The 16043-nt window shown below is 41.0% G+C and overlaps 1 protein-coding gene across 1 annotated transcript in view; it reads left to right on the top strand.

The window, feature by feature from the left end:
- The window catches only part of LOC115079396, a 126234-nt gene that overhangs the window by 56020 nt on the left and 54171 nt on the right, over positions 1–16043 (top strand). Inside the window, exons 6-7 of the mRNA XM_029583337.1 lie at positions 9905–9994; positions 15345–15516. Coding sequence (XP_029439197.1) covers positions 9905–9994; positions 15345–15516 — 262 coding nt within the window. The remainder of the gene's footprint in view (positions 1–9904; positions 9995–15344; positions 15517–16043) is intronic.

Here is a 16043-nt window from a genome sequence, read left to right as displayed (position 1 = left end):
TTTCTTTGCAGGGAACATCTTTGCCATTGCAATCACTGGCCATTCCATTTATTGTCTGCAACATCATGTGAGTTGATGAGGGTAATCTAGCTGATATGCTGTCCTTGTGATCTCATATATACTGGCAAACCCGGCGATCTTTAGAGATAAGGATTCAAGGCCACCTAAGGTATATTAAACATCGTAGACCTGAAGCCCATTCGGTCTCCCATTGGCAACAGTTGAATCATCAACTGGAGGATTTGAGATTTGTGGTTCTTGGAACAAAGACTGTCCCAATATAGGAGGGGTGGGCAGTGATCCTGATGAATAGTTATTACAGAAAGAACAGTCCTATATCTAATATATCTAATATAGGAAGGGGGGGGGGATCCAGATGATAGTTATTACAGAAAGAACAGTCCTATATCTAATATATCTAATATAGGAGGGGTGATCCTGATGAATAGTTATTACAGAAAGAACAGTCCTATATCTAATATATCTAATATAGGAGGGGGTGATCCTGATGAATATTATTACAGAAAGAACAGTCCTATATCTAATATATCTAATATAGGAGGGGGTGATCCTAATGAATAGTTATTACAGAAAGAACAGTCCTATATCTAATATATCTAAATATAGGATATATTAGATATAGGACTGTTTCTTTCTGTAATAACTATTCATTAGGATCACCCCCTCCTATATTAGATATATTAGATTATAGGACTGTTCTTTCTGTAATAACTATTCATCAGGATCACCCCCTCCTATATTAGATATATTAGATATAGGACTGTTCTTTCTGTAATAACTATTCATCAGGATCACCCCCTCCTATAGTAGATATAGTAGATATAGGACTGTTCTTCTGTAATAACTATTCATCTGGATCCCCCCCCCCCCTCCTATATTAGATATACCTGATGAATAGTTTATACAGAAAGACCAGTCCTATATCTAATATATCTAATATAGGTGTGGGGGGGGGGGTGATCCTGATGAATAGTTATTACATAAAGAACAGCCCTATATCTAATATATCTAATATAGGAGGGGGTGATCCTGATGAATAGTTATTACAGAAAGAACAGTCCTATATCTAATATATCTAATATAGGCGGGGGGGGCGTGATCCTGATAAATAGTTATTACAGAAAGAACAGCCCTATATCTAATATATCTAATATAGGAGGGGGTGATCCTGATGAATAGTTATTACAGAAAGAACAGTCCTATATCTAATATATCTAATATAGGAGGGGGTGATCCTGATGAATAGTTATTACAGAAAGAACAGTCCTATATCTAATATATCTAATATAGGGGGGGGGGGTGATCCTGATGAATAGTTATTACAGAAAGAACAGTCCTATATCTAATATATCTAATATAGGAGGGGGTGACCTGATGAATAGTTATTACAGAAAGAAACAGTCCTATATCTAATATAGGAGGGGGTGATCCTGATGAATAGTTATTACAGAAAGAAACAGTCCTATATCTAATATAGGGGGGGGGGGGGTGATCCTGATGAATAGTTATTACAGAAAGAACAGTCCTATATCTAATATATCTAATATAGGAGGGGGTGACCTGATGAATAGGTATTACAGAAAGACCAGTCCTATATCTAATATATCTAATATAGGTGTGGGGGGGGGGGGTGATCCTGATGAATAGTTATTACAGAAAGAACAGCCCTATATCTAATATATCTAATATAGGAGGAGGTGATCCTGATGAATAGTTATTACAGAAAGAACAGCCCTAAATCTAATATATCTAATATAGGAGGGGGTGATCCTGATGAATAGTTATTACTGAAAGAACAGTCCTATATCTAATATATCTAATATAGGAGGGGGTGATCCTGATGAATAGTTATTACAGAAAGAACAGTCCTATATCTAATATATCTAATATAGGAGGGGAGTGATCCTGATGAATAGTTATTACAGAAAGAACAGTCCTATATCTAATATCTAATATAGGAGGGGGTGATCCTGATGAATAGTTATTACAGAAGAACAGTCCTATATCTAATATATCTAATATAGGGGGGGGGGGGGGTGTGATCCTGATGAATAGTTATTACAGAAAGAACAGTCCTATATCTAATATATCTAATATAGGAGGGGGTGACCTGATGAATAGTTATTACAGAAAGAACAGTCCTATATCTAATATAGGAGGGGGTGATCCTGATGAATAGTTATTATAGAAAGAACAGTCCTATATCTAATATATCTAATATAGGGGGGGGTGATCCTGATGAATAGTTATTACAGAAAGAACAGTCCTATATCTTATATATCTAATATAGGAGGGGGTGATCCTGATAGAATAGTTATTACAGAAAGAACAGTTCTATATCTAATATATCTAATATAGGAGGGGGTGACTTGATGAATAGTTATTACAGAAAGAACAGTCCTATATCTAATATATCTAATATAGGAAGGGGGGGGGGGGGTGATCCTGATGAATAGTTATTACAGAAAGAACAGTCCTATATCTAATATATCTAATATAGGGGGGGGGGGTGACTTGATGAATAGTTATTACAGAAAGAACAGTCCTATATCTAATAAATCTAATATAGGAGGGGGTGACCTGATGAATAGTTATTACAGTAAGAACAGTCCTATATCTAATATATCTAATATAGGAGGGGGTGATCCTGATGAATAGTTATTACAGAAAGACCAGTCCTATATCTAATATATCTAATATAGGAAGGGGGGGGATCCAGATGAATAGTTATTACAGAAAGAACAGTCCTATATCTAATATATCTAATATAGGAGGGGGTGACCAGATGAATAGTTATTACAGAAAGAACAGTCCTATATCTAATAAATCTAATATAGGAGGGGGTGACCTGATGAATAGTTATTACAGTAAGAACAGTCCTATATCTAATATATCTAATATAGGAGGGGGTGATCCTGATGAATTGTTATTACAGAAAGACCAGTCCTATATCTAATATATCTAATATAGGAAGGGGGGGGGGGGATCCAGATGAATAGTTATTACAGAAAGAACAGTCCTATATCTAATATATCTAATATAGGAGGGGGTGACCAGATGAATAGTTATTACAGAAAGAACAGTCCTATATCTAATATATCTAATATAGGAGGGGGTGACCTGATGAATAGTTATTACAGAAAGAGCAGTCCTCTATCTAATATATCTAATATAGGAGGGGATGATCCTGATGAATAGTTATTACAGAAAGAACAGTCCTATATAAAATATATCTAATATAGGAGGGGGTGACCTGATGAATTATTATTACAGAAAGAACAGTCCTATGTCTAATATAGGATGGGGAGGTGGTGAGCCTGATGAATAGTTATTACAGAAAGAACAGTCCTGTATCTAATATATCTAATATAGGAGGGGGTGACCTGACGAATAGTTATTACAGAAAGAACAGTCCTATATCTAATATATCTAATATAGGAGGGGGTGATCCTGATGAATAGTTATTACAGAAAGAACAGTCCTGTATCTAATATATCTAATATAGGAGGGGAGTGATCCTGATGAATAGTTATTACAGAAAGAACAGTCCTGTATCTAATATATCTAATATAGGAGGGGGTGACCTGATGAATAGTTATTACAGAAAGAACAGTCCTGTATCTAATATATCTAATAGAGGAGGGGGTGACCTGATGAATAGTTATTAAAGAAAGAACAGTGCTGTATCTAATGTATCTAATATAGGAGGGGTGATCTGATGAATAGTTATTACAGAAAGAGAAGTGCTATATCTAATATATCTAATATAGGAGTCGTGTGTGTGGTCCTGATGAATAGTTATTACAGAAAGAACAGTCCTATATCTAATATATCTAATATAGGAGGGGGTGACCTGATGAATAGTTATTACAGAAAGAACAGTCCTGTATCTAATATATCTAATATAGGAGTCGTGTGTGTGGTCCTGATGAATAGTTATTACAGAAAGAATAGTTCTATATCTAATATATCTAATATAGGTGTCGTGTGTGTGGTCCTGATGAATAGTTATTACAGAAAGAACAATCCTATATCTTTGATTGGGATACTGTAGCCCCAAAAGGCCTGAGAAAGGAAGTGGAATGGGAGGGTTTTTTTAATGACTTCTTAATGGATATTCATTTTTTCTATTGACATTCCTATAGAAACATAGAAACATAGAAATGACGGCAGAAGAAGACCAAACGGCCCATCCAGTCTGCCCAGCAAGCTTCATATTTTTTTCTCATACTTATCTGTTTCTCTTAGCTCTTTGGTTCTATTTCCCTTCCACCCCCACCATTAATGTAGAGAGCAGTGATGGAGCTGCAACCAAGTGAAATATCAAGCTTGATTAGTTATGGGTAGTAGGGGAAGTAACCGCCGCAATAAGCAAGCTACACCCATGCTTATTTGTTTTACCCAGACTGTGTTATTCAGCCCTTATTGGTTGTTTTTCTTCTCCCCTGCTGTTGAAGCAGGGAGCTATGCTGGATATGCTTGTAGTATCAGTTTTTCTTCTCCCCTGCCGTTGAAGCAGGATATGCATTGAAAGTGAAGTATCAGGCTTATTTGGTTTGGGGTAGTAACCGCCGTAACAAGCCAGCTACTCCCCGCTTTGTGAGTGCGAATCCTTTTTTTCTTCTCCCCTGCTGTTGAAGCAGAGAGCTATGCTGGATATGCGTGAAGTATCAGTTTTTCTTCTCCCCTGCCGTTGAAGCAGAGAGCTATGCTGGATATGCGTGAAGTATCAGTTTTTCTTCTCCCCTGCCGTTGAAGCAGAGAGCTATGCTGGATATGCATTGAAAGTGAAGTAACAGGCTTATTTGGTTTGGGGTAGTAACCGCCGTAACAAGCCAGCTACTCCCCGCTTTGTGAGTGCGAATCCTTTTTTCTTCTCCCCTGCTGTTGAAGCAGAGAGCTATGCTGGATATGCGTGAAGTATCAGTTTTTCTTCTCCCCTGCCGTTGAAGCAGAGAGCTATGCTGGATATGCGTGAAGTATCAGTTTTTCTTCTCCCCTGCCGTTGAAGCAGAGAGCTATGCTGGATATGCATTGAAAGTGAAGTATCAGGCTTATTTGGTTTGGGGTAGTAACCGCCGTAACAAGCCAGCTACTCCCCACTTTGTGAGTGCAAATCCTTTTTTCCACATTTCCTCTTGCTGTTGTAGCTTAGAGCGATGTTGGAGTCACAGTATCCATGTGTATGTTTATTGAATAAGGGTATTGTCTCCAGGCAGTAGCCGTCATTCTGGCTAGCCACCCACTCTTTATTGACGGCCTCTTGATTTTATGGATCCACAGTGTTTATCCCACGCCCCTTTGAAGTCCTTCACAGTTCTGGTCTTCACCACTTCCTCTGGAAGGGCATTCCAGGCATCCACCCCCCTCTCCGTGAAGAAATTCCAATAGATATATTTTTTATACAGCTCATCAGTAAATATAGTGATGTGATTATAACCTGCGTTTCAATTGCATGTTTTTTTCTTTTGAAATTCTTTTGTTTACAAATTGTGGTTGGGTTCCTGGTTCCACTCCCTTGATTAGGTCTTTTCCTACATTGGTTTCCTTTCAGGACCTCTAGCCCATGGTTTCACCCCTGTAGTTTGTGACCTTCTTTCACACGTGATGTGCATCCTATTCAGTCATTTGTAAAAACATACCTCCGACTGGCCAGATCATTTTTTGTGTCCTTGCTCCACCCCTTAGTTCAGGGCCTTTGCAGATCATTTTTCTTTCAGGTTCTCTTACCCATGGTTTCACTTTAGTGTGTTGACATCTCTGCTGTTTGTGGTCTCCTTTCAGGTCCAATTGGAGGACATGCAACTTAGGTAGTTTTTTTTTTACAATATCCGTGCCTTCCTATTGGACAGGACTGATAAATAGGTTTATTCACCAGTTACGCAGTTGTAGACTTCCAGACAGAGCCTGCCATTGTGTACTGAGGTGTGGATTTGGGGTTTAGATATGGTTCTTGGTTTTATGAATGTAGGTCATTGATTTGTTCTGTTTATATGTTTTTTAGATATATGAGAGTTCCCCTGATGCAGGCATGTTTTTCTGTGCTGAAACACTGCAGTGTGGGGACTCATTGAAGCTGGGACCTGCTAAATTAATTGATGCAATGGATTAATATTGAGTTCCTCTAAAGAGGCTTTAGACGGATACATGGGTTTGGGGCTACTCTTCGATGAATGGGAGATCACCTGCATCAATACCAAGCAGGTCTCCATGTATATTGACATCATTTATGATTGGATTATTTTATTCTTTTCGTTATTGGAGATATTTCCTTACTTTCTACACAAGACTGATAAATGCGAAAGGTTGCTTGCCATGGACATTTGTCATCATAAGAATTATACAGTAGAGTTGATATCTTTGGACATCAAGTTTTGTCATCCTTGGACATTTTAAGTCTTAGTACAGTGAGCACATCAATAATGTACAGCTACAAAAGTCATCAGACCTTGCAGCAATTGGCTTCTGGATGTTCTTACTTTCATCAAGAACTATTTTTAGGACTGGGTTTACATCGCATTGATCTGTTTCTTGTGCTTTGACCATACCGGCCTTTGTCTTCATTTTTATGCTTCTTTGTGTTTTGTTTATATATGTTGTACATCAAAGGTATGTTGCAGTTCCATGGTATAGGTGTCATTCTCATAGGTTTATAGGTGGTTTTGATATGATTAAGAGATGTTGAATTTTTATTAATCTTGATGATTAAAAAAATAATAGATTTTGATTGAAATGTATTTTTAATAAAATAAAATTTTTGTGTAACTAAAAAATTGTTTATTCTAAGAGTTTCTTCAGTTTTCCTTTTAAACTGGTTCCTGTGGGTCAAGTGAGTTCCAGGGCAGAACTTTCTCACAAATTTCTTAGGTTTTGTATTACGTGTTCTGTGCTTTTCAAAAGCCTGATAGGGGGAGATACTCAATTGATGGGGTTTCTAAGGATCTTGTTGAAGTCCAAGCTCCATGCAAGCATCTCTAGGGACCTATGGAACACTCCATTTCAGACCTGGAGGAGGTTCTGGAGGATCCAGATAACCTCATAGATTCTGCAAGTGAGGCTTCTCTGGAAAAAACGTCCCCTCCAATAGGGAAGATGAAAAACAATATCTGCTTCTTTTGTGAGGAGGAGATTGCAGCGCTGATTGACCCAGTGGATTCTTGTTTTTGAATAGTGGAGTCCATGGTCAAGGAGATGTCTGTCTGGGACCCTATTATTAAGGGAGTCTGTAAAGCTACCTAATTCAGAAGTAGAGGAGATAGTTATAGCTGAATGGGAGGTCCCAGAGTCTGGTCTCAAGGGGGTTAAGAATCTTCTTTGCTTGTATCCTTTTTCTCATGAGGCTGTTAAACATTTGTTCTTAGTGCCTTGGGTGGATGCACTGGTCTTGGCCATCTCTAGCTGTACCACCATCCTGGTAGAGAACGCACTTCAGTGAAGGAACCTCAGGATAGGAAACTGAGATTTCCTTGAAGCAGTTCAAAGTTCTACGTTTAGTGGCTCTGTAGTCAGGTCACTCTTATGCTGGATTCAGCAGTTCCAGGAAAGCAAGGAGGCAGCGAGAATGGAATCAGCTGTAATACTTTTGGCAGATACCTTGTATAATCTTCTACAAGTTTCTTCCACATCCGTGGCTTTGGCAATAGCTGCCAGGCAACTCCTTTGACTCTATAATTGGTCTGCTGATTCTTGTTCTAATTCGTCTTTCGGAAAGCATCCCTGTAGGAGCCGTTTATTGTTTGAGGAAGACTTGGTCAAAAATCTGGGTGATCTGAAATTTCAGAGACTCCTGGAGAATGTCTCAATCTTTTAATTGGTTGGCTAGAGGGTGTAATCTACATTAGATCAGGTTATCTTATTCCTTCCAAGGTTCTCAGGCCTGGAGGGTCAGAGGTCATTCCTTTTGGAGCTTTGAACTCCGGTTCCTGACTTGTTATGGTCTCCCCCTGTGCATCTGTCACTAAATATCAAGCAGTTTCTAAAACTCTGTCGCGGTTTCAGCTGTGGCGTGTCATAGTTTTTTCTGCTCCTTACTATGTTCTTGCCACCTATACTGTCCTTTGGAAAAGAATAAAGAACAAAACTAAGAATATCATAATGCCTTTGTATTGATCCACGATGTGACTGCACCATGGGTTTTGTGTGTCTCAAAAAAAGACATAGCAAACATAGAAAAGATAGAGAGAAGGAGAAGAAAAATGTCATGGAGGATGGAAAAGCTCCGTCATTGATGTGGGGACTCCCTGGTCACTCACTAGATGTCCCTAGTTCCTTGCCTTTGAGGTAATAGCAGGGTGGAATAACCCACTCCCTACAGCACCTCCCCCTGCCTAGAAGAGGGGGGTTAAGCTAGGAGAGATCATGGCTTCTGAAGGAGAAAGAGCCGGCTGCAAGAGTTGGAGGATTATTTTTAGGAGGCCTAAGCAGTGTAACCTTTGCCTCTAGTTGAAAGAAGGATTTTTTTATTTTTCCTGTGGGCAGTTTACCAATTTAGCTGGAGTGAGACCCTGACCCGAAGCCCTCTCTGTGCCTTCTCCTGCAGTGGAAGTTTGCAGTGACTTATCTTCAGAGAGTTCTGATGAGTATTTGTGCCACCCCTCCTCATTAAAGACTGTGGGCTATATTAGCCTGCCCCCCCCCCCCCCAAGGGGTGGCAAACAGAGGAAGCAGGAGGAAAGAAGCAAGAATTTTTGGAGACCTCTACAGGATCTAAACCCAGGGGACCAGGACACAGGGTGGGGAGCAGAGACTGAAAAGCGAGGCTCAGGGAGGACTTTTCCCCAGTGACCGGGACTCATATGCACTCAGTACAGGAGTGGCAAGCTACATCCCAGGGAACCTGAGCTCAGCAACCCCTACACACAAGCAGATCCAGCAACAGCTTTAACTTCACATAGTTTCGGCTGATTGGAAATTTATTTGACTTTCAAAGAATCAGAAGTGTATTTTCAGCATCCAGCACTCTGTCCAGCCTATCGGTCCCTGCAGCTCTGCATCACAAACAATCAGCAGAGATGTGCAGGAATGTGCACCACTGCCTGGGCCACACCTTGGGGAGAAGTGAGAGCAGGGAAGACAGCCCAAGATATAAATACTGTTTTGTGCCCTTGGAAACAGAGCAATCCATGGATAAAGTCTAAATAGATTAGGACTCGAGCTAGGAAAGAAATAACTGAGGGGATTTGATTGAGATTCATAAAATCATGAGTGGGGTGGAACGGGTTATAATATTTACTCCAAACACCAAGGACTAGGAGACCCGCCATGAAATTGGCAACTCATATAGTGTTACGTCTTATCCTTTTTATCTGATTCATTTGTTTTACATATTTATGCCTTCCTGTTTTATTGTATATGTTGTGTTTCTAGCCTCATTTTTAATATTTTAATTATTTGTATTTTATGTTCATTGTGTATTTTATGTGAGCTGCTTGGAACTTTGTATAATACTAAAAGTAAATACAAATAAACTCCATGCATAATCAAGCTATGAAATCTATTGCCAAGGCAGCTGGCATAGCGGGGTTTCAGAAGAGGACTGGACAAGTTCCTGGAGAAAAAGTCCATGAGCTGTTATTAGGCAGGTAGACTTGTGAAAGCCCACACTTACCCCTGGGAGTGAGATACAAGAAATAGTTCAACTATTTGGGATCTGACGGGTGCTTGTGACCTGCATTGGCCATTGTCAGAGACAGGATGCTGGACTCAATGACCTTGGTGTGACCCAGCCTGGCATTTCTTGTGTTATTTTTATTTTTATTTTTATTTAGTAACTTTTATATACCGACGAACGTTGGGAACATCTCGTCGGTTTACATATAACAGAACTGAGCAACAGGCTTATTACTCTTCATAGGTTAATAAATCTCTTCTTTAATTCTTCCAGAAAGCTACTGATGCTCAACTAAAAGAAAGAGAAGAATGGTTACTGAATCTAACAAAAATTGTAAATTCTCTCCAGAGGCGTCTGGAAGAGGTAAGTGTGAGAAGTGCTGACTGACTGCTAGTGAGAATAAGTGGAGTGGAGTAGTAGTCTATCTACAAGTAAGAACAGCTCAGGGAGGACAGGGTACAAATCCTGCTGCTGCTGCATCTTGTGAACTTGTGCAAGTCGCTTCGACCTCCATTGCCTCAGCTACAAACTTAGGGGTATATTTACTAAGTTGTAATATGTGATTAAGGCCTAAAAATCAGCATTTATCGTGCGTAAAATGCTGTTCATTAGATGATAATCGCATATCGTGGAGATATTGCATGATATTTTGAACAAAATTCCTCCTCCTATTGAAATTAGCTGCTGTGCGTGCATTTGCATACATAAATTTTACAAATGTGCAGGCAGCCTCGTTATTTTTCAAACTGTTAGCTTCAACTCAGGAGTTGTAGCTAGCTGTTCCCTGGAGCATCACCATGTTAACGTATGTCCCGATGCTATTTAAAGGGTCATGTGGACTAGGGATGTGAATCGTGTCCTCGATCGTCTTAACGATCGATTTCGGCTGGGAGGGGGAGGGAATCGTATTGTTGCCGTTTGGGGGGGTAAAATATCGTGAAAAATCGTGAAAAATCGTGAAAAATCTAAAAATCTAAAAATCGCAAAACCGGCACATTAAAACCCCCTAAAACCCACCCCCGACCCTTTAAATTAAATCCCCCACCCTCCCGAACCCCCCCAAATGAGTTAAATAACCTGCGGGTCCAGCGGCGGTCCGGAACGGCAGCGGTCCGGAACGGGCTCCTGCTCCTGAATCTTGTTGTCTTCAGCCGGCGCCATTTTCCAAAATGGCGCCGAAAAATGGCGGCGGCCATAGACGAACACGATTGGACGGCAGGAGGTCCTTCCGGACCCCCGCTGGACTTTTGGCAAGTCTCGTGGGGGTCAGGAGGCCCCCCACAAGCTGGCCAAAAGTTCCTGGAGGTCCAGCGGGGGTCAGGGAGCGATTTCCCGCCGCGAATCGTTTTCGTACGGAAAATGGCGCCGGCAGGAGATCGACTGCAGGAGGTCGTTCAGCGAGGGTTCCGGCGCCTCGCTGAACAACCTCCTGCAGTCGATCTCCTGCCGGCGCCATTTTCCGTACGAAAACGATTCGCGGCGGGAAATCGCTCCCTGACCCCCGCTGGACCTCCAGGAACTTTTGGCCAGCTTGTGGGGGGCCTCCTGACCCCCACGAGACTTGCCAAAAGTCCAGCGGGGGTCCGGAAGGACCTCCTGCCGTCCAATCGTGTTCGTCTATGGCCGCCGCCATTTTTCGGCGCCATTTTGGAAAATGGCGCCGGCTGAAGACAACAAGATTCAGGAGCAGGAGCCCGTTCCGGACCGCTGCCGTTCCGGACCGCCGCTGGACCCGCAGGTTATTTAACTCATTTGGGGGGGGTTCGGGAGGGTGGGGGATTTAATTTAAAGGGTCGGGGGTGGGTTTTAGGGGGTTTTAGTGTGCCGGCTCACGATTCTAACGATTTATAACGATAAATCGTTAGAATCTCTATTGTATTGTGTTCCATAACGGTTTAAGACGATATTAAAATTATCGGACGATAATTTTAATCGTCCTAAAACGATTCACATCCCTAATGCGGACTGAAAAATCTTAGTTGCCAGAACTTAGATCTTTCCTCAAGCTTTGCTAGATCCCTCATGTATACCCCTATCACTATAGTCTTCCCCCACACACAAGGGATTTCTACCCATAAAGATTCGATTTTGTATTTAGTCTCATGCAGGATGTTTATCCTGTTGGACTCTATGCCATCCCGGACATAAAGCGCCACACCGCCTCCCGGGTGCTCCTCTCTGTCATTGCGATATAATTTGTACCCCGGTATAGCACTGTCCCATTGGTTATCCTCTTTCCACCATGTCTCTGAGATGCCAATTAAGTCTATGTCATCATTCACTGCTATACATTTCAATGCTCCCTTAAACTTCTCCCATCCCTGTTCCAATAATGTTATGTATATGCCAAATATCCCCCTGCACCCTCTCCCCCCTTGCTCCCCACTCCTTTTACCCCAATAATGTCAAGTGTATGCCTAATTAACCCCCTGCACTGTCTTGAATAAGGTATTTCCAATTATATTGTTTTGAACAAGGTATTCCAAATATATTGCTCCATGTTTTTCCCTCTCTCCTTCCCCCAACATGTTCTCCCAAATTATTTACTTTATTTATATATCTCCTGCCTGCCCCCTGTATACCACTATAATGTATATCTTCTACCCCTGTACATAACCTAAATCAAGTTCTCTGTAAAATGTTATGCTACCCCTTCCAAGTTTTTACTCCCCGTCCTTTGTACAATGTTCAAGTTATATCTAAACTGATATGATGTACCCACGAATACCAATATTAAAAAAAAAAGCCTTTAAATAAATAAATAAATATAATAAATAATGCTCCCATTTTACTTCTTAGACTTCTGGCATTAGCATACAAATATTTCTAATTATTTTTTTTTTTTGTATTTACATTCTGCTTTTCAGTTGTGAGGGATAAATTGGAATTTTTTAGCTCAGGCACTTGGATTACTCTTCTTATTATTGGAACCTCACTGTTGAGATGCCCTAATTCTAATGCATCATTAGTATCCTTTGAAGATACCTCTCTCTGAACCATGCACTGCTGAGTGACTGTCGGCTTTCCCCTTTGTTCTAGTTTAAAAGCTGCTCTATCTCCTTTTTAAAAGTTAGCACCAGCAGCCTGGTTCCACCCTGGTTAAGGTGGAGCCCATCCCTTCGGAAGAGACTCCTCCTTCACCAAAAGGTTCCCCAGTTCCTTACAAAACTGAATCCCTCTTCCTTGCACCATCGTCTCATCCACACATTGAGACTCCGGAGCTCTGCCTGCCTCTGGTGACTTGCGCGTGGAACAGGGAGCATTTCAGAGAAAGCTACCCTGGAGGTCCTGGATTTAAGCTTCCTACCTAAGAGCCTAAATTTGGCTTCCAGAACCTCCCTCCCACATTTTCCTATGTCGTTGGTGCCCACATGTACCATGACAGCCGGCTCCTCCCCAGCACTGTCTAAAATCCTATCTAGGTGACACGTGAGGTCCGCCACCTTCGCACCAGGTAGGCAAGTTACCAGGTGATCCTTACACCCACCAGCCACCCAGCTGTCTACATTCCTAATAATCGAATCACCAACTATGACAGCCGACCTAACCCTTCCCTCCTGGGCAATAGACCTTGGGGAGACATCCTCGGTGCAAAAGGACAAAGGTCTTTGCTACAGGATCCTTTCCTGCTCCACCAGGTTGATGCTCTCCAATCATGAGACCTTCCTCCAAGGCAGCACCAGAGCTGCCAGTCTGAAGTTGGGACTTGGCTACTATGTTCCTGAAGGTCTCATCTATATACTAGGGATGTGCAATCATTTTTGCCGATTTGGAAAATTTTAAATAAATAGTCCAATTCGGCATGGGTTGGAGGATCCGAATCCCGAGATGGATTTTCCCTGAACTTCAGGGAAAATTTGTTGTTCGGGTTAGCATGGGGGGGAGGGGAGCATTTATTTAAAAAAAAAAAAAAAAACCCCACCCCAACCCTTCAAATTTAGTTAATTACAACCCTTCCACCCTCCCGGTCCCCCAAAAACTTGCCTAAAGTTCCTGGTGGCCCAGCGGGGGTCTCAGGATGGATCTCCTGCTCTCAGGCCGTTGGCTGCCAGTAAAAAAAATGGCACCGGTGACCCTTTGCCCTTACCATGTGACAGAGGCTAGCGGAGCCATTGGTTGGCCACTGTCACATGGAAGGAGCAATGGATGGCCCGCCCCATTTTCTAAGATGGCGCCGGCTGTCCATTGAAAAATCAGTAGAGGATACATTAGAAATTGTTAAAATGTATATATTATCATTAAAACAATTACTTCAGCATTTACGTTTAGTTTTAAATATGGACAAGACAGAAATTATGCTTCTTGAACGCAAATGTCATTTTAATAGTATACTTGCACTGTCTTTAAATGCCAACACAAAAATAAGTCCTTCTTTTTGCACTCGTGATTTAGGGGTAATTATTGATACAGAGTTCTCTTTTAAAAAACATATAGCTGCTAAGTTGAAAGACGGCTATTTTAAATTATTGACCCTACGAAAGCTAAAGCCATTTTTAGAGTATAGAGATTTTAGGACTGTTTTACAAATGCTTATTTTTGCAAATCTCGATTATTGTAACTCTTTATTGCTTGGCTTGCCTGTTTCTAGTATTCGACCGCTGCAGGTTCTCCAGAACACGGCAGCCCATGTTTTGACAGGTAAACGAAAATGTGATCATATCACTTCTACCCTGATCAAACTACATTGGCTTCCAATTCAATACCGTGTTCAATATATAGTGGCCTGTTTGATTCAAAATGTCATATATGGGGAGCAAACCGAATGGCTTTACACATCTTTGCGTCTCCACGTCCCTCAGAGAGAATTGAGATCAGCTAATAAGGGTCTCTATCAGTACCGACCATTAAATCAGCAAGGCTTACTCAGGTGAAAGATCGTGTTTTATCTATCGCAGGAACAAAGCTATGGAATTCTTTACCAGCCCATTTGAGACTCTGCACAGACAAAAAGCAATTTAAGTCTGATCTTAAGACTTGGTTGTTTAAATGTGCTTTTAATGAGTATGAAGTGTCAGCTATGAACACCAAGTAATAAGTTATTAATAATGATTTTCAAGTAACCGGACTTGAGACGCTAATTCTAGATAATCGAGCTTGCTGACCTGTTAAGAGTGTTCCATTTATTTATTTTGAGTTTGTCTGTTTATCGTTTTAGTCATGAATGTACCCTTTTAGAGTTTTATGTAATTTTATTTGCTTTTATCTTTCTCTTTAACAGCTAATTTATTTCATATTTTTAATAGAGTTAGCCATTACTATTTTATGATATATTGTATTTCATATCTGTGTTCGATCTTTGTAAACCGTTGTGAAGGCATGTCTGATATAATGGTATATAAATGATAATAAACTAAACTAAACATAACACTAAATAATATACCCCAATAGTTTACATCTCCCCAATACTTAAAAAAAAATAAATTTCCAAGCAAAACTTACTGATTCCTTTCAGTCACCAGCAAGGTGATCTTGTTCTCTCAGTGCTCCCACATAGGTAACCTGCACAGATAATTAGTTACAACCGTGACCTGAAAGCACCGGAGTAACCTGCATGAACATCAGTTACAAACCCAAAAATGCAATGGCACAACTTAAGAGTTTTGGGGAAGGAAGAGGAAAGGGAATTTGTGCATGTATCTGCCCAGGGTGGACTGGATGGATCATTTGCTCTGTATTTTACTAACAGTGCTTTATTTATTTATTTATTTAATAGGGTCTGGATGCAGCCTTCCTTCACATCTCTCACCTGCAAGATGAAATCTACAGCATTGAGAATTCCTTGAATTACACGAACATTGAAAACTCAGATGCCTTCAAGTCAATGTTTAATGGAAAGGAAACAGAAAAGAATAAGGCAGTAACTGACTCCCCACTAACTACTTCCGGTAGGTGGATTTTCTGCTTAGATAACCCATGTATAACATTGTCCCTGTTTGGATAAAACTGAGCATTTATCTTCTTATACTCACATATTGTCTCCACATATAAGTCTTCTAAACAAGTGCTTGACACTTCCCCTTTAGAAAGACTCTGGGTGTATTTTTCATGTAATGCTGTGGTAAGCATGCTGCAGCCAGGCCACGGAGAATGCCACTATACAGTCCCCTTAGGCTTGCTGCTCCTTCTATTGGCCTACTTTGGGAAATCACCACCAGGGCTCTCTAATGACGTTGGCCTGGCCAGGGCATTTAAGCATCAGCTATGTAGCAACACAACACCTCAGCATCAAGTCCTCTGCTTTGTTCCCTTGCCTCCAGTTCCTGCCTTGCCTTCTCCATGTCTTGCTCCATCTCCCTATGTTGTTCCTGTCTCCACCTTGCCTCCCTGTTCTGTGCCCTCCCTGCCTGGTCCTGCTCCATCCCTGTCCTCTTCCAATGGACCTTTCATTGCTGACTTAGACTAACTGCTTGGG

The sequence above is a fragment of the Rhinatrema bivittatum genome, chromosome 1 (genome assembly GCF_901001135.1).
Source record: "Rhinatrema bivittatum chromosome 1, aRhiBiv1.1, whole genome shotgun sequence".
Taxonomy (NCBI): Eukaryota; Metazoa; Chordata; class Amphibia; order Gymnophiona; family Rhinatrematidae; genus Rhinatrema; species Rhinatrema bivittatum.
Note: the sequence above shows the minus strand (reverse complement) of the source record. Positions and strands in the feature narration are given on the sequence as shown.